At 43.7% G+C, this 19,946-nt stretch overlaps 1 protein-coding gene across 4 annotated transcripts in view; it reads left to right on the top strand.

The window, feature by feature from the left end:
- Nucleotides 1–19,672, top strand: part of cabin1 (calcineurin binding protein 1) — an 84,046-nt gene extending 64,374 nt beyond the window's left edge. For all 4 annotated transcript variants that reach the window (XM_066643611.1, XM_066643610.1, XM_066643609.1 and 1 more), the window contains 5 exons: nt 2,303–2,374; nt 9,743–10,046; nt 14,842–14,997; nt 15,254–15,441; nt 16,363–19,672. In XM_066643611.1, coding sequence (XP_066499708.1) covers nt 2,303–2,374; nt 9,743–10,046; nt 14,842–14,997; nt 15,254–15,441; nt 16,363–16,506 — 864 coding nt within the window. In that variant the 3' untranslated portion in view covers nt 16,507–19,672. The remainder of the gene's footprint in view (nt 1–2,302; nt 2,375–9,742; nt 10,047–14,841; nt 14,998–15,253; nt 15,442–16,362) is intronic.
- The last annotated feature ends 274 nt before the right edge of the window (nt 19,673–19,946 follow it).

The following is a 19,946-nucleotide window of genomic DNA, read 5'->3' as shown; positions in this document are numbered from 1 at the left end:
ATTTGTAAGTGTGTGTGTTGTTTGTTTGTTGGTAACGTAATTAGACTTCTTAAAAAAGAGTAAAGAATGGGAGCGGCGGAATCACACCTCAGCCACCACATACCTCTCTGACTGGAGAAACAACTTCTGACAACATACTGGCATGTAAACAAGAGACATATATAAAATGCACAATAGCAGGAGCAACAGAAGTGCTCAGAGATTCCTTGGAATAATCTCTTTACATTAAATAGCTTGTTTATATTTATGTACTGTATATAATATATGAAATGTAGCTTCATTCCTCTATTTTTTTTAAAACTAAAAGGCACTAAACTCAACTGCAGTGGGCTACTGGGTTTGTGTTATTTCTCAACCTGCTTTCAGACTGTGACATCAGCAGTCAGTGAGCTCCCACAGCGCCCCCTGCCTGTGGCTCTTTTTAATGCACATAAATGAACTCTTTGGCCTTGTACTGAAGTAAACAGAAATGTCCCACAACACACACAGCAAGGTACCGTCCACATTTTTCAACACCGTGTTACAATGTGATACTGCAAAACCTTAGTTGGATGGTAAGGATGCCTCCTGGACGCCTCCCACTGGCACAGCCAACTGGAAGTAGACCCCCGGGTAAACTCAGGACATGCTCCTCCTGGCTTTCCTAGAAATGCCTGGGAATCCCCCAGGAGGAGATGGTGGAAGTTGTGGGAGACGGAGATGCCTGGGCTTCTTTATTATTAATTATTATTATTATTATCATTTTATTACAAGGGACTTGAGCGTCCATGGGTCCTGGTATCATTCCCCCTTTAGAAGTAGAGGGCAGACTGTACTTCACAGAACTGAAAGGAAATGTGTAATGATTTTGCATACCTCCGTAGCGTGACTAAATCAAAAGTTACGCTGAATAAAGCAACTTCAAAACTGCCTTAAATGTAGATGCCTTCCCAGGTTGCTTTAGAGTTCTCCACGTTTTAGCGCTGCCCCACAGTGCCTCGAGGCCAACAGTGTTAAAAGTCAGACGTCACCTCCATCCAAAGAGGCGTAAACAGCTTGCACTTCCCTGAGTGTGGTGATGTCAGCCAGTCAGAACCCAGGAGCGGCACACTAAAATAAATAAATGTGTCGGTTAAGTGGTTAAAAAGAAACGTCCAGTGCCCTGTGTTTTAGAAACCCTTTCCATCTCTGCCTCCGTAATTTTCTCATTAGCCTTTTAGCTTAGTCAGAGGCGCTGGGTCCATTATAGGCAGAGTGCTACTGAGAATGCACTAACATGTTTGCATTCGTTTAGTGTATATTCTCTCTCTTTCCCTCCCTTCCCTCTCCCTCTATTCCTCCCACACACAGTAAAGTAGAGAGAAGCATGCGCCCAGTAGCTGACATAAAACAGACACTGGGGATGTCCAATCATAGCGCTCGCTAGCCGTTACTATGGTCACAGGATCTCCAATAAGAGGTCTTTTTTAGGTCACCACTCTTTGCCCTGATTTTTGTGTTTTGTGTGTTTGAGAATTTATTTTATTCTTAAAATTGTACAAAAGTCAGAAACCACCCTTCATTCAATGCAAGACTTAAGGCCAATTGGTTTCTGCATCGAATCTAAGACATCTAAGTGTTGATGTGTGAACCCTGTGTCGTCTCTTATGCTGTAGCCTGAACCGCACCTCCCCAGGAATGAAGCTAAGCATCGTGTCGACTCATGACGACTGTGATTGGCCTGTAGTTGGATCACGTTGAAATGAGGAAGTCCTGAAATATGAACTTCTCCACACTCTAGAGACTGCAAACATCTGCAAATACATAGCGAGAGATTTCCTCAGACGTGTCACAGAGCTAATAAAAAGAGGGAACAAGGGAAACATACACCTCTAAGGGGGCTTTCCAGGCAACACTCTTCTATGTAATACCTAGTTCCAATTCATAAGGCTTCCATTAGCTGACTGCTGAGAGCCAGTCCTGGATGCAAGGAATAACACTGTTCTTTATCTAAAATCACCTTTTAATACAATAAAGTTGTATGTAAACTTTTTAAACTTAATTAAATTCAAACAAATTGTAAAGTTATTGCCCCAAATTCCAGAAAATACTTGAAAATAATGATATTTTGTAACCCTTTAACATAAATGTGAATAGTTAGTTCGCCAAATTCAGTGAAAACCTGGAAAATCCAGCTTCCTGGCCTTGTTTTTTCTTTTTTATTTACAGTGTTCATTAAAATGGCATTTTCTGCCGTTTCTTTTTAGATCTTTAACTCTTAGCTCAGTACTACCTCGGTCAACACGAGTGAACCTGTTGACTCACTGTGTCTTTTTTTCTGCAGGTGGACGAGGATGTGGCTTTGGATCAGGCGGTGAAGTTCTGTCAGATTCAGATGGCATCAGCACAAAGACAGGTAACACACACACATTCAAATGAGCAAGGAAATAACACCCTCTGGGTGTTTTTCTCTCTGCAATGCAAATCTCTCACTCAGGCATTCATTTACGATCACATTGAGCCTCTTGTTCTCTCCGCATGGCCTCAGAGTGACTCTCGAGCCAGACTCTTCTGGGACACTTTTCCTAATCGCTTACTAGGATGAGTGTAAGAGCTTATTGAGAGATGTAAATAATATCCATAACAGTGATTGATATAATTAGATAGTTTTAAAGTCTCTAAAGCTGCAGTCCTAGTTTTACTTCATACAGCAGTGGGTTTCCATTGTAGCACTGAAGAAATACATCATCAGGATGTTTCATTTGAATTCTAAATGGGGGATGATTTATTAAGGACGCAACATTTTGGGAGGATGACGCAGCATCAGAAACACAGATCCCCATTTTATAGCAATGCTGTGTTAGCTCTGTCAGGCTAAAAACGGGGCAGACTGCAGAAAAAAGAAGCTAAGTGTGACGTTTGCCTCTGCTCCAGCTATGTACATCCCTCCTAAACAGATGTACTGGGGGACTATAGGGGTGTAGCCCCTCTCTTTCCCACAGAGAATACACAGTACATTACAGCTAATAAATATGTGTAAAGACTGATGGCGGTAACGTGGAACCAAAGTTTTACAAACGTGCATCTGACCCGGAAACCGGTTCGCAGCCTTTCCGATGCGCTCCTGAGCAGCACATGACTGTGATTTGAAATGGTCAGAAACAGTCCCCTCCTACTGACTGATTATTACTCAGTAACAGTGAAAGTAATCTGACCAGCTCTGTTCTCCACATCCTCTTACAGTGAGTGTGTTTAATGTGACAACACTATTTAGCACACCATTGTTTTTCTTGTGAAATTCCCAATAAGTTTGATGTGTCACATGACCCTCTTCCCAGTTAAAAAACAAAAGTTGGTTCCAAAATGGCCGACTTCAAAATGGCCGCCATGGTCACCACCCATCTTGAGAAGTTTCCCCCCTCCCATATACTAATGTGCCACAAACAGGAAGTTAATATCACCAACCATTCCCATTTTGTTAAGGTGTATCCATATAAATGGCCCACCCTGTACATACGTATGCCTATTACACACTGTGGTGGTACCCTCAAGGGAATGTATTTCATATCTGTATTTAGGGAACAGGATTGTAATCGATTTTATTGATTTCATACGCCCCATTTTGTCTCCAGCACATTTTACGCAGTTCTGTAATGAAATATTACAAATATTCACCTCTCCTGGAATGTAAACATTATACTTTTAGGGAACAACACAACTGGAAGATGCAATACCGGTGACCAATCAGTTTTTCTTTCACCCAGTGTAACTCGGAGACGCAGACACCTTGGTAACAGCCCATTTCTCTCATGCCACGAGTTTAGCACCGACTCCACCACCATGACAGCTAAAGGGGAATAAGGGCTCCCAGAGTTGGGCTGTGGTGCAGTGGAAGTGTGTTTGTGATGCAGGGCAAACATCCAACATCTGACCACACTAACCTTCACATCTGAAGTTGAGCATGTGATGTAAAGCTTTCTGAGAAGATGTGGAAGCTGTTTCTGCCGTAAAGAGTGACAAACTTGCAATTTATAGCGTTTATGGTAATGAGAGAGAGAGAGAGAGAGAGAGAATTGGGTTTTTACCTCTGCCTCAGGCTTTATTTCACTGGAAGAGAAATGAGATGCCTCTCTGCCTCCAGTTCAGACGTTATTCTCTAGCATTTTTGTCTTTTCTTTTCTCTCCTTTCAATTTCACTCTTTTTCTATCTTTATTCTCTTTTGTTCATTCTCTCTCTCTTTCTCTCTCTCTCTCTCTCTCTCTCTCTCTCTGTGCTTGTCTCAGTTTCTCTCCTCCCTCTCGTGTCTTTTTGCGTTTCTCTTTTGATTAGTGGTTCGTTAGCATGCAGCAGGCTGTCAGCCATGCGACTGGAGCTGGAGCTTCACACACACACACTTTCTCTCTCTGTCTCTCTCTTTCTCTCTCTTGCCCTCTCTCTTTCTGTCTTTCTCTCTTTCTCTTTTGCTCTCTCTCTCTTTCTCTCTCTGTATATCTTCCCTTATACTTTCTTTCCTTGTTCTCATTTTTTTCTCTCTGTTTCTCCTGTTTCTCACGCTATTTCTGTCCCTCTTTCTCTCTCACATTCCTGTCCCCTCGTTTTCCTCTCAGACTCATTTTGACTCTTTCTCTCATTCCCTCCCTGTTTCTATCTTTTTAGCTCATTTTCTCTCTTTCCCATCCCCTCTTTTTTTCATCTCCATATTTCTCACATAATCTCTTGCACTCTCTCCTCTTTCTCTCTCTCTCTATCTCTCTCTCTCTCTCTGATACCATGGCCTTGCAGATCTGATAAATATGCTGGTGAACATAAATATTTAAGTGCTCGGCTCCAGTCTGGAGTATAAATGTATAAATATGTGCGCGTTTCGAGGCATGTTTGATTCCTTTTTAACCGGATCGACGCGGACTGACTCATTTAAGTGTCGTTGCTGCTGTATCTCTGATTACGTTGTTATGACAGTGACAGAGCCACAGGAAACAGTCGGGATTCTTTTCCCATGGAGGATGTAGATGTACTGACAGGTGATGAAGGGCATCATGTATTTTCTGGCAGTGGAGAAGTGCTTCTTAAGTTTTTTTTTTTCTATCTCTCTCTCTCTCTCGCTCTATTTACACGATTCAGTGGCAGACGAGTGTGTTTATGCAACAGGTGCTCTGCCTTTCTTTCCTGCCTCTCGTTCGGCGCGGAGAAGAAAGTCGAACAGGAAGCGCGGCTGCCGGTGGGAAGCGTGGGTTTTAAGGTGGTTTCAGAGAGAGAGAGGGAGAGGGTGTGAGTGGGTGCAGGCTCATCACAAAATCTTTCTCTGTGTCACTGTGGAAGGTAGAATACACCATGGGAGTCTTTTGTATTTTTTTTTTTACATAATTATTGTTGTCAGTATCAGTATTGAGCTTGGGCTTTCATGTTTGCACAACCAGTGACAACAGATGCTAACTGTATTGTGTTGTTCCAGCACATTAAAAATTGATTGCTGTTGTAACCTATCTTTCTGTGAAGTTTAACCCACGTAATGCAAAGCTGAACCAGATTATACTCCACAGAGTGGGCCTCCACCATGTTTAACTGAGGTATCAGTCATTTTCTCCAGTGATTCTTCTTCATGGTATGCATCAAGCCAGTATGCTGACACCTGGTGGCTTGGAGGTGTCCGAGATTCAAAGACAGAGTGGGTCCCTCACACTGGGAATAAACAGGACCTTTCTAAGACTCCAAATCAAAGGGATTCTTAATCCTATGTGAGGTGCACTTTCATAGACAAACAACGATAATCACTTTAATGGGTGCTGTTTGCTACTTATTTGGTGGTAAGTGTAACGTATGGCTCCTTTCCGTATTCCACTTCCCAAAACAGAAGCAATAATCTCAGACTGACTGTAACTTTGCAGTGAGCCCCTGTTTGAGCAGCGGAGGCAATATAATTAAAACTCGCATCTCTTCCTCTCCCATAAACATAATCATTGCGTCTGTTGACATACAGCGGCCAGCCCCCTTAAGCCTTTTTAAATCCTCATCTCCATAATTGCTGGGGGCTTATTGAGTCTCCCGCCATCCATCCTCTCTCTCTCTCTCTCTCTTTCTCTCTCTCCGTCTTTGTTGCCATGATGAATGCAAGCGGGCCCACAGGACTTCTGTCTTTCTCAGGTACTCTGTGTTTCCAGATGGGCCGGACGACTGCGGGGGGAGGGAGCCTACGAGAGCGGGGGAGGCTTTGTTTGTGCGTCTGTTGAAACGAATGCACTTGTGTTTGAGTCAGCTATTGCTTTCAAGACAAATACGAAAGGAGAGGAGAGAAGAAGAGGAGAGAGAAGAAGAGGGAGGGGTATGGAGGACGCTAGCGTGATAAAAGTTTGATGATTTAAGATAAGAAAAAAAAAGGGCCGATTATTTACCTGTGAGGAACTTTAGCACCGAAAGAAAGTTTTCTCTCTGCTCTTTTACTCTTTTCTTTCTCTCTCTCTCTCTGTCTCTCTCCCATTTCATCTTTTCTTCTTGTAAATGGTCATTGACCCTCTTCAACAAATTACTAATTTAGCCTTGTGCACTGAATTGAAGCGTACGTTTCTTTCCGATGTGCGTCTCAAGATGGTAATTTAACTATGGGTTATCAGTTAAGAGTAGATTGGATTCCGCTTCGTGTTCATATCGTGTCTTTGTTCTCGTCTCTCTGGGCTTGTTTACATGAGAAATGTAATTAAATCGTATCTATTCACATGCATCTTACACTTTTCACGGAGTAGTATAAATATTATATTATGTAAATATTATGTAACAGAACAAATGATGTGCACAATACACTGCACTAAAAAAAGTTTACAATATAGTTTTCTTTTTTAAACATGCACACACCTTCTGTTTGTTTGTGTGTCTATATATATATATATATATATATATATATATATATATATATATATATATATATATATATATATAAACACACACACTTTTGCCTTTTCAGCAGCGCTTTAGCGATATTTTTCTACACTTCACAAGTTCAGTCTTAGAAGTTGGTTGTATTTCATGCTTCTTCTTAAAATCTAAGTAAAACAAAACACATTCTGCGTCTGGTATTTTGCGAACACCAGCATCTTCTTTGTTTCATTTTCAAATGTTTTTCTTTTTTGTCTGCTGCATTTTTTCAACTTCTTGACACTGACACCTTTTAAGAGCCATAATGTTGTCTATAGAAACTCCTGTGTCGGTTCTGAAAGAAGAGATGAGCTTACTTTTTTCACAGCTTTCAAATAGGAAAGTATTCTGTTTGTTTTATTTAACTAAACATTTATTTAATCCAAAATTTGAATTGTTTGTACTTTTTTTTTCGGGTAAATCAAGAAGGCGTGGTCTCTGACTTGTGCATGGTACCTTATGTTTTGGAACATTTTTCATTTTCTTAGGGGATATAGTTATGAACAGTGGATATGTTGCAGTGTGAAAATATTCCCAGACTCAGATGAGTTTAGGTCCCATCATTGTTCAGGCTCCAGCACATTACTGTGTGTATATAAACATAAAAACACTGCTGCTACATATCTGCTCTTTGTATGTTTCTGCACTTTCTACCTTAAGTGTCTCCATAGTAACTGGCTCACAGCAGAGCTGCTGGTGAACTCGCAGCGTAACACGGCATTGGTCTAACTCTGTAACGGAATTATCTTCATCACAGCCTTAAAAGCAGAACTTCGCTATTGATTACACCTTAAGTAAGTGTCTGCTTTATTGCTTTCCCTATAAACCAGATGCTGTAGTGTGAAACTTCCGTAGCCCTCTAGTGGCTGCAGATGTGCACAGCTGTTGTGTAACCCGTGCCCTTCAGGTCGCCTGTGGCTTTCAGTTCCCACATGGATGCTCTCATGTCTCTCAGCTCCTTCCATAAAGTAGGCTGTGTGGTTGGGGTTATATCGCTACATGTTTAACTATGTTCTTGACAGTGTATTAAAAATATGGAGCGGTTGAAGGATGGCCTTCATTATTTCGACAAGAATTTCATTTGTTTTCAGACCAGGAGCTGTGATTGGTGAAGATTGGTCATTAATCATGTTCTATGTCAGTTGCACATCAGCCTATCAGTGGTCATCTTGCTCAATCCCAGACATTGGCTAGAGGTGTATATAACCCCAGCATCTTTAGAGGGATGGAGGCTCCATTCTATACTTTTGGGGACGAGTTGGGGTTGCGAAACCTTATTTTCTCACCTATTTTCTTGTGACTAGACTTCCATCACATGGCAATGCTGAACTTGAAGCTGTTACTGTAACAGTGGAGGATTAAAGTACCCATTAATACCCTCCATTTTGGAAAAAATGTGAATCTGTAAAGAAGCTCAAAATTGGAGTTGTGGCAATTATTCATTAAAAACATCGCCAAGTGTTTAAACTCTTCCCTTTCGCTTTTCCCCTCCTCATCCACTCTTAAAGTCGCCCTCCTGTTTTTCCCAAATCGACATGCACTCGGCTCTGGACCTCGCACTTTCGTTCTGTGGTCAGAGACTGAGACTCGGACGGGAGGGAGGGAGGGAGGGATGAAAACGAAAAGTGCGTGGTTGTTTGATCAGCTATTGGCTGCATTGGGCCTGGTTGCCGTGGCAACGGCCGATCCTGTTGTTGTGGGGTTTGTTTGTGGAGCTCTGTGTGTGTGTCCCTGAGTGGTCCTCAAAAGACACACACACACTCTCACACACTCTCTGTATCTCTCCCTCTCTCTCTCTCTCTCTTCCACACACACCTCACACTCTTGCTCAGAGCTCCTCAAGGCCCTGGTGGTGATTTGTTAGGGCGTTGTGTTTGTTGATCGTGAGAACAGGAGCTAACACTTTTTCCTCTGAGGCACTGTTTCAGGACGTGATGAGGGAGGGACACTCAGGTAGGGCTTGACCTCCATAATCTGATTTTTTGGTGGAAAGTTTATGTCTGACTTGTGTTGGCTGTTTTGATGATATCTACAGTCGGGATGTCACCAGTGAGAAGTTCATGACTTTGGCTTTTGGAATCATTTTGGAAACATAAATCATGTTTTTGGTTCAGGACAAAGATATATCCTCTGATTTCAGTCTGACGTTTGTGTTTTCAAAGATGATACGGTCACCGAATTTTGTAAAAAAATATACTACAGTATTAATTGGACCGGGACTCTGGACTAACATTCTTTTTAACATCACGTAATCTTGGCCTACCTAGTGATCTTTCTACCTGTCACTGAAAGTGAAAACACTCAATTTAGGAGAGTGTAGTAGAATGGACACTGGACTGAGTTGTGCTGGTGTGAGTGGATCAGACACAGCAGTGGCTGCTGGAGATTTTAAAGTCGTCACTGTGTCCCTGAGAACAGTCCACCAACCATCTATCCAGCCAACAGCGTCCTGTGTCCACTGATGAAGGACTAGAAGACGACCGACACGCATGGTGGAGCAACAGATGAGATACTGTCTCTGACTTTACATCTACAAGGTGGACCAACAAACTCCAGCAGCACTGCCGTGTCTGATCCACCCATACCAGCACAACACCCACCAACACCACATCAGTATCACTGCAGCACTGAGAATTAGACAGCACCTAAAATATACCCACTCTGTGGTGGTATCCTGGGGGTTCTCCACATTTGTAGAACAGGGTGAATGGGGGCTAACAAAGTATGCAGAGCAACAGTTGGACCACTGTCTGTAATTGTAGAACTACAAAGTGCTCCTGCATGGACAGTGGAGCTGAGAGAATGGACAGTGAATGTAGATGGTCTTAACTCGAGGAACGAATACTGAATTACACATTTCATTTCTCTCTTTTCCAGAATTCCAGTGATGCCCCCATGACCCCAAAGTTCAACAAAGAGCAGCGAGACATCTTCTTCCCTGCTTCCTTCACCAGTCCGTGTCTGCACACGCACACTCACTCTCTACCCACCCAGGACCATGAGAGCAAACTAAACAAGACTCCACGCCCCGTTCACACTCACTCACATACACACTCGCACACACACACGCCCAGCACACCCACGCAGCTCTACTGCCATCCACCAGCCCAGCAGGACCAGTCACAGCCCAGGACCACGCACAGTCACGCAGTCGCAGGCATGGCATTCCTACCCCACGCAGGTACAGCACCAAGACACACTGCACAACACCAAATGATGTCTGCCAAGCTTTCAGAAGATTTACTGTTGTACGTAGGTCATTTCTTTAGTTCTGTTTGGGGAAAAATCACAAATCAGGAGTTCCGTTTGCCAGAAAACTTGGACAGTAGGAGGGATTGTCAGGATATTTAATCTGGTGGTTAGGGAACTGGGCTTGTAACTGGAAGGTTGCCGGTTCGATCCCCAGAGCCCTTGATTGTGCCTGCAAGGCACTGCTCCCCTGGTGCTGTGGCTAGGGCTGCCCGCCGCTCAGGGCATGTGTGCTCACTGCCCCCTAGTGTTCACTAGTGTCTATGTAAATGTGTGTTTCACTGCACTGATTGGGTTAAATGCAGAGAACAAATTCCTCTGTGTGCGAGCACAGTGGGCAGTAAAGTGATTCTAATTTTTCAAGATTTAAATTTTGTCTTCCCAGGTTACTCCTGGGAATATTTCACAAAATGCAACAGGAAAGTTCAGAGAGGTCAAATTTATGCCTGTCTAGCTGTCCAGGGATGTCAGGGATATTAAGATGAAATGTTCCATCCATCCATCATTCATTATCTGTAAGCACTTAACCAGTTCAGGGTTGCGGTGGGTCCAGAGCCTACCTGGAATCATTGGGCGCAAGGCGGGAATACACCCTGGAGGGGGCGCCAGTCCTTCACAGGGCAACACATTCACTCACACATACGAACACTTTTAAGTTGCCAATCCACCTGCCAACGTGTGTTTTTGAACTGTGGAAGGAAACCGGAGCACCCGGAGGAAACCCACGCAGACACAGAGAGAACACACCAACTCTTCACAGACAGTCACCCGGAGGAAACCCACGCAGACACAGGGAGAACACACCACACTCCTCACAGACAGTCACCCGGAGGAAACCCACTCAGACACAGGGAGAACACACCACACTCCTCACAGACATTCACCCGGAGGAAACCCACGCAGACGCAGGGAGAACACACCACACTCCTCACAGACATTCACCCGGAGGAAACCCACACAGACGCAGGGAGAACACACCACACTCTTCACAGACAGTCACCCGGAGGAAACCCACGCAGACACAGGGAGAACACACCACACTCCTCACAGACAGTCACCCGGAGGAAACCCACGCAGACACAGGGAGAACACACCACACGCCTCACAGACAGTCACCCGGAGGAAACCCACGCAGACACAGGGAGAACACACCACACTCCTCACAGACAGTCACCCGGAGGAAACCCACACAGACGCAGGGAGAACACACCACACTCCTCACAGACATTCACCCGGAGGAAACCCACACAGACGCAGGGAGAACACACCACACTCCTCACAGACATTCACCCGGAGGAAACCCACACAGACGCAGGGAGAACACACCACACTCCTCACAGACATTCACCCGGAGGAAACCCACACAGACGCAGGGAGAACACACCACACTCCTCACAGACATTCACCCGGAGGAAACCCACGCAGACGCAGGGAGAACACACCACACTCCTCACAGACATTCACCTGGAGGAAACCCACACAGACGCAGGGAGAACACACCACACTCTTCACAGACAGTCACCCGGAGGAAACCCACGCAGACGCAGGGAGAACACACCACACTCCTCACAGACAGTCACCCGGAGGAAACCCACGCAGACGCAGGGAGAACACACCACACTCCTCACAGACAGTCACCCGGAGGAAACCCACACAGACGCAGGGAGAACACACCACACTCCTCACAGACATTCACCCGGAGGAAACCCACACAGACGCAGGGAGAACACACCACACTCCTCACAGACATTCACCCGGAGGAAACCCACACAGACGCAGGGAGAACACACCACACTCCTCACAGACAGTCACCCGGAGCGGGACTCGAACACTCAACCTCTAGGTCCCTGGAGCTGTGTGACTGCGACACCTACCTGCTGTCATTCTCTCTAAAAAAAAAGCTCTTACATTTGCAGTAAATGATCACACCTTTGAGATTAATTAATCTGGTTCTTTCCTAGTTCCTTGTAGATTGGTTTAGATTAGAATCTTTGAGAGGGGTATCACCACCTAGTGACCACTAGAGGGCAGACCAAGTTACTGATTATTTTTCAGGCAAATCTACTAAACATTGTTCATCTTACATTGATTTTTATACGGTTTATTTTGTGGGATTAACAGGTTTGTCAGTTTCTTCGTTCTTTTCTGTCAAATCACAGCAGGTTAACACATCATGGCCATAGTAGGCCCCTTATTACCGGCCTAGCTTGTTCTTTATCTCTCTGTGTAATAAATGGAGTTTTCTTTCTCACGCTCCCTCACTCGCATGCAGATGGAGAATAGGTGGCTGCGTGAGGTAGGGTTGAGTCTCTCCCTGTCAGGCCAGTGCATTCAGAGTTCCGCACTCAGTTGCTAGGGAAACGGAGATGGAGAGATGGAGTAGAATATTGCATTAGGCGTGTGTGAGTATCAGTGATACACACTGTGTAGTGAGGGTGTGTGTGCTTGGCATAGCTTCTGAGGACACAAGCAAAATTCTACTTTTATTATTCTGAATTTTCTACTGTATGCAGGCATCCGTTATTGATTTAATTTCCCGTCAAAACAGTTACAAAGGAAAAGTTGTTATAGAGCGGTGTTGGTAGTAAGATATGTAATAAATATTATCCACCTGTAAAAGGGAGGGAAAACTCATAGAAGCATAAATGAGAGAACAAAAACAACAGAAGTTTTCTCGACTGGACTTAAAATAGTTAGATAGACCACCAAAGCTGTCTTCATCTGATAAACAGTACGTAACACTTTTATCTTTAAGAAGCAGCAGAAAATCAAGCTCCACTCTTGCTTCAGACCTGAACAGATCTCTTCCACATTAACCGCATTTAATCAACTACATGCCGCATTTAATCTGAAAGGATGTGGACTGGTTATAAAGCTGTTATGTAAAAACAGGTTTAAAAAAAAAAGCAATTTGCAAATCAAAGCAGCTGCTAATGTTCTCAGAACAACAGGCTCATCACCCCAGACCCTCTCAAATGGACAGATGCTGTAATAAAGACAAAGTGTGGACACACTACTGTAGAACATCTTATATTTAATCTTACATTTAGTCATTGATTGTTCTGTTTGGTTTTTCTTTTTAAACATGAATTTTAAGGTTGTTTTGACTGAATATTAAATACATGAAATGTAGTCTCTGACTGATGTATATATTCTTTAAATAATTTCACATCTCTCACTGCCTCGTCCTCTTCTCCCCACACACCTGTTCCACAGATATGATTATCTCTTTAATTCATTCTTTCATTCATTCATTATCTGTAAGCACTTATCCAGTTCAGGGTCTTAGTGGGTCCAGAGCCTACCTGGAATCATTGGGCGCAAGGCGGGAATACACCCTGGAGGGGGCGCCAATCGACCTACCAACGTGTGTTTTTGGAGAGTGGGAGGAAACCCACGCAGAGGGAGAACACACCACACTCCTCACAGACAGTCACCCGGAGGAAAACCACGCAGACACAGGGAGAACACACCACACTCCTCACAGACAGTCACCCGGAGGAAACCCACGCAGACACAGGGAGAACACACCACACTCCTCACAGACAGTCACCCGGAGGAAACCCACGCAGACACAGGGAGCACACATCACACTCCTCACAGACAGTCACCCAGAGGAAACCCACACAGACACAGGGAGAACACACCACACTCCTCACAGACAGTCACCCGGAGGAAACCCACACAGACACAGGGAGAACACACCACACTCCTCACAGACAGTCACCCGGAGGAAACCCACACAGACACAGGGAGAACACACCACACTCCTCACAGACAGTCACCCGGAGGAAACCCACACAGACACAGGGAGAACACACCACACTCCTCACAGACAGTCACCCGGAGGAAACCCACGCAGACACAGGGAGCACACATCACACTCCTCACAGAAAGTCACCCAGAGGAAACCCACGCAGACACAGGGAGCACACATCACACTCCTCACAGACAGTCACCCAGAGTAAACCCACACAGACACAGGGAGAACACACCACACTCCTCACAGACAGTCACCCGGAGGAAACCCACACAGACACAGGGAGAACACACCACACTCCTCACAGACAGTCACCCGGAGGAAACCCACGCAGACACAGGGAGCACACATCACACTCCTCACAGAAAGTCACCCAGAGGAAACCCACGCAGACACAGGGAGCACACATCACACTCCTCACAGACAGTCACCCAGAGGAAACCCACGCAGACACAGGGAGCACACATCACACTCCTCACAGACAGTCACCCAGAGGAAACCCACGCAGACACAGGGAGCACACATCACACTCCTCACAGACAGTCACCCGGAGGAAACCCACGCAGACACAGGGAGAACACACCACACTCCTCACAGACAGTCACTCGGAGCGGGACTCGAACCCACAACCTCCAGGTCCCGAGAGCTGTGTAACTGCGACACTACCTGCTGCACCACCATGCCACCCTCTTTAATTCATGATTATTATTATTATTATTGTTATTATTATCTACAGTGTGCATCTAGTTGCTCCTACAAACACACACAGGTCCTGTAAAAGATGCTCAGCGTCCCAGTGGGTCAGTGGAACCTGAGCTGTAATTCAGTCAAAGCTCAGAGCCAGGTGCATGCTGATAATGACATGATGCTACTGGCCACCTAGAGGTCATATTACAGCATTGATGAAGACCGTGGGTATGTGTGTTTCGCCACTGATAAGGGTGTGTGTGTGTGTGTATGTGTTCAGAGGACAGAGAAGCCTCTGCTCCAGAGGGCCTGGTGTACAGACAGCAGGAGTCACACCTGTGTCAGCAGATGAAGATGGCCACAGTTTCACAGAGTCTGGACACACAGGAGTGGAGTTGCCAGGAGACCGCTACCTGCTCAACACACACCGGCACGGGTAACCCCCTCACCAGTTGCTAGTTTTGACCATTTCTTTAATAGATATTAGTAGAGTATCACCTACGTGTGGTTACATATCTCTGTAGGTCTTGATTTTAAGTCTTCAATGCTTCATTTTTTTTAATTCCTCATTCATTTTAATGTATTTAAAGCTGCCAGGAAGTGTGTTTACCGGCCGGGTCTGACTTGCAGGCTGCTAATTCTTCATCCCACCGATACGCCAAGTTTGAGACTGGTTGTTTGTGTCTCCGCAGAGAGTGGTGACCTGTCGAAGCAGGGGGACTCCAGTCGGATCCGCTCCAGAATCCCTCCCAACATGCCCAAACTACTCATCCCCTCCACAGCCGCCAAATTCCCCCCAGAGATAACCGTCACCCCACCAACACCCACACTGCTCTCGCCCAAAGGCAGCATCTCGGAGGAAACCAAACAGAAGCTCAAAGTACGTCACGACAACCGGACATTACTGTTCACAAGTGTGTGTTTTAGGATCAGTTTAACTTCAGAGATGAGAAGATGTGTCCTGACTGCGAAAACAGCCGTAGATTCAAGGAGTCCTTAATGTCTGAGGAAGCCGTAGTACATCGTTTTCCAGTAGAATCGATAGAGATGCAGATATTGTGTACCTGTTTTCCAGTTTCACAAAAATATACACATTAATGGCTCTGTGCCACCTAAAAAATCTGCCCTTCCAGATAATGATAAATATGTTATCAATTTTTGGCTTAAAATATGTTGAATCTTAACATCTGTCTGGTGTTGGATATATCTTTTTTCTGTTATCCCTCAATAAATATCCAGAAAAGCGTTTTTCTGTGGTGATAATATTTTGAGCTAGATAACCTGAGCAAAATCAGTGTAAATCATTACAATATTTTAAATATCATTGTATTATTTTCACTTTTTCTATTTTAATTTTCTGTATTAATAGTCTTTGTAGTTGTAGTGTACATTGTATTGACTGTAATTTGTGTTAAGAACTAGAAGTAGTTATTAAATGTAGTTGTTAAATTAGAATGTAATATGTAGTTTTTAAGTAACTGCTCCTCTTTCTTTTTTTCTCTCTTTTTCTCTCTCCTTTCTCTCTCTCTTTTCTTTCTCTCTCTCCTTTCTCTTCTCCCTCTCTCTCTTTCTCTCTCTCTCTCTCTCTTTCTTTCTCCCTCTCTCTTTTCTCACTTTGTCTCTTTCCCTCACTCTTCTTCTCTTTCTCCTTTCTTTCTCTCTTTCTCCCTCTTTCTCTCTATCTATTTCTTTCTCACTTTCTCTCTCTCTCTTTCTCTCTTTCTCCCTTTCTCTCTCTCTCTCTCTCTCTCTCACACTTTCTCTCTCTCTCTCTCTCTCACACTTTCTCTCTCTCTCTCAGAATGTAATTCTGGCGTCTCAATCAGCAGCTAACGTGAAGAAGGACACTCTAGCACAGCCGGCTCTGGAGGTGCAGGAGACGTCCAGTCAGGAGTCCTCACTGGACAGTGAGTCTGACGAGGAGGACGATTACATGGACATTTGAACTTGAAACTTTATCCTCTTTCCTCTGGGGGGTGCCAAAGAGCCCTGGACGATTCCTTAAGGCACCCTCTTTCCTTTCTCTCTCTCTCTCTCCTTGTTCTCTTCTCTCTCTCTCCCCCTCCTCCCTATACCTTCCTCTTGCTTATTTGCTCCTTCTTTCGTCTGGAGGCAAAGGAATGTTCCCAGTTCCACTTCGATGTGCGTGCACTTGATCTTTGTCCTGCAGCAGTATGCACGTTCTTCAGCAAAAAGGGCTTTTCTCCCCAAACTTGGCTCCAGCTCCAGCTCGCCATGGACCGTGGTTTTGATTTCGATTTTTTTTTTTTTTCCTTGTGGATCAACAATGCTGCAAAAGTGCCATTTCTTTTATTGTTTGCTCCACCAATCTCTGAAAAACTGCAGCTAAACAGCACCACTACACAAGTGACATACTTCTCCAAGTCTACTTGGGCTTTTATACCAGGGACCTATGCAGACAGCCTGTTAAATGCAAACCATTCATAAACACAACCCGAGGGGCATTAGATCAATAGCATTATTATTATTTTCCCACTGAGCGTTTGCTAGGAAGTTATAATTTGGCTGTTTCAGTGTAAATGAAATGAGTTTACATCCCAAGCAAGGTGCTTAAACTCCGACCTGTGCTGCAGTGACATATCAAACAACAAAAGTGGATATATATTTTTTTGCGCTCCGAAGCTGTCAGCATGCAAGCACAGAAATTTTCAGCACTTGGATGTACGTGTGTGTTTTTACACGTGTGTGTGGGTGTGTGTGCCCCTCGCTTTGAGCATGGCTGCCTTTAGCTAGTGTGACTGTCTGTGCTTAGCCTCCCCAAGACTTTGCCTGGTCCTACCTGCGAACAAAGGCATGAGTTTACAGTTTTCAGTAGCGTTTTCTTTTTAAAACAGTTTGCCACCAAAGTTTACACTTGGGTACTGAATGTGTGTATGGTGTTTGGCCTCTAAGTCGTAACAAGGTCTCCAGGTTTCATAAAGTTGGGGCTCTTTTGGAATATGTTGGTGAAGATATATCAAGTGACCATCCAATGCTCTGCCCACAAATGCATTCATGCTCAATTGTGAGGTGAGAAATTGTAGTTAGAAAGAGCATATTGCTATTCTGTGAAAACAGAGGCTAAAAAGACCTTTCTCTGTGACCGTGGGGTGTTTGAGTTTGAGTAGTTAAATGCTCGTCTTTGCGTTAAAGCTCAGTAGATATCAGTTACAGTGTCAGTCAACACAGCACATCGGTGGAAGCTGAGGCAACTCCCTTATGTTCCAAAAAAATCAATTTGCGTGTCTAGAAAAAGCACAATATAAGTGTGAGTCGATATGCAATGTTTCAGTGTCAGTACTGGAAAATAACGACAACAGTATTGTGCCATCTTTAATGGTAACTTCATATTCAACCACACAATGTTGAGTTTCCAGTCAAAAATACTGTTAAATACTGTGTGTTTTGATCAAAACAAACTTCGACAAATATATCGTAAGGTTGTGTAAATCTCGAGCGACCTCCAAACAGACGATGGCCATGTACGCCTTTGTAGGCAGAGCTCAAACAGGTCGGTCCATCGGAATGTTTGTCCTGACTCTGCTTTTCTTTGTAATACTCTGAGTCTTGGTGCATCTTTTGTCTGAAATGTTTTTTTTATTATTATTATTATTATTTGTATTTGTCGTTACTCTATACTAACTTTTGCAGGTCGTTAGAGGTCATAGAGGGAGAGAACGAGGGAGACAGAGTGAAAGAGAGAGTTCTAAGCGTGCAGGCTGCCACCAGCATTGTGATGGAGCGAGGTTTGACAGTTTGTACATATCGCACTTAAAACCGAAGAGAACCTGTTTATCTTTAAAGGATCTCGCCACCACTTCCCTGAATCAAGTGTGTTGTGTCCAGCGTTATACTGCTACGAAGTGGCATTTTGTTACACCGACAGTAGAGCTAAAGAGATTGAGTTTATGCAAAATGGTAAAAATGTAGTGTATTGACAAACAAATGTGCCACAGATATTAAACACTATGTCAAATCTTGCCCAAATGTAACTGAATTAAGTAAAATATCTTTCAAAATCCATTTTATGTTCTTACATTCACAACATCTGAAAATCCCTACTGTACTTTTATATTGCGTAAATATCCTTAAGATGGATGGACCAATGAAAAAGGCCCATGTTCATGACTCTATTATGAAAGTCATTAAAGTCATTACATTAAAATACATTAAGCTATTAGTGCAACTAAATAAATAATCACATTCTATAAGTCGTTATTTGCTCAAAATCAGTGTTTTTACCACATTAACACAATTCTTGAACAATACAAAACACTAAATTTAATACTGCATAAATGTATTGGACTTGCATGTGATGACAATAATCAGAGTCCACTCCAGTGGCAGTTTGACATGAATGGATTAAAGGCTTTCCCTTTTCTTACAGTTACACGACATGAAAACAACCTTCTGTTGACATAACAGTGGCGGATGCATTTGATTCAAGTCGATTCATTGCAGTCTTATATTCGGAGGCGCGTGTTGCTGGACACAGCTGTGGTGTGGAGCTCAGTGAGCAGTAGAGCATTAAGTGCACATCTGTGGAGGAACTGACTATATTTTTTTGAGAAACTAATAGGACACACTATGTGTTGTGCTGAATTAAGCTTGTGCTTTGCCTTCCCCTGCAGATCACTCGTGGAGATCATGTTGACCTCCTTTTCCCAGCAGCTGAATGTTGTTCTTTTTTTTTTTTTTTTTTCTTTTCTACATAACATTTTGTACGAGCAGATGGATGAATAGCCTCCTGTATTTTTCTTGATCACTGAATTTCTGAATCTATATATTTCGTTTTGGAAAATGCTTGTGTCGACTAAAAATAAATGGAGATGAAAATGCAATGGACATGAGACTCACGCCTGACCAAACTACCTGTAAAACTGATAAAGCTGTTTGTATTTTTCTCTGGATTTTTGTATGGCTCTGCTGTGTTTGTACTGAGAATGTAATTTGGTGGAGGATTGACTGAGGGTATGAGCACTTTTCTCAGCCTCTACGGAGACGGGCCTTTTACTGTGCTCAGACTTGTTCTACAGAGGGTTGATATTTTCTCTTACTTCTGACTTGCTGCATTAAAAAAAAAAAGTCACAAAACCAAAAATAACACTTGATAACACTTTTTTACCCTGTGTTTCTGTGTTTTTCTTTTTTCGTGCAACACCAAACGACCAAAGTCCTACTCTTATGCTTTCGAGTTCTCCTCATTTCAGACGACATACCTGACTAATGAGGACACTGTATTCCTGTTGGGCAGAATCGGTACAGCCAGTAGATATTTGGCATCTGAAGATTACATCTTTATTTGTGCACTGTGGGTATGATTTATTGTGCTCTTTCCCCCCTCCTAATCCCTAATTATCCTTTGTATGTAGACTGAAAAATCAC

This window comes from Hoplias malabaricus, chromosome 14 (assembly GCF_029633855.1).
Source record: "Hoplias malabaricus isolate fHopMal1 chromosome 14, fHopMal1.hap1, whole genome shotgun sequence".
Classification (NCBI taxonomy): Eukaryota; Metazoa; Chordata; class Actinopteri; order Characiformes; family Erythrinidae; genus Hoplias; species Hoplias malabaricus.
The sequence above is the reverse complement of the archived record's forward strand: the minus strand, read 5'-3'. Positions and strand labels throughout refer to the sequence as shown.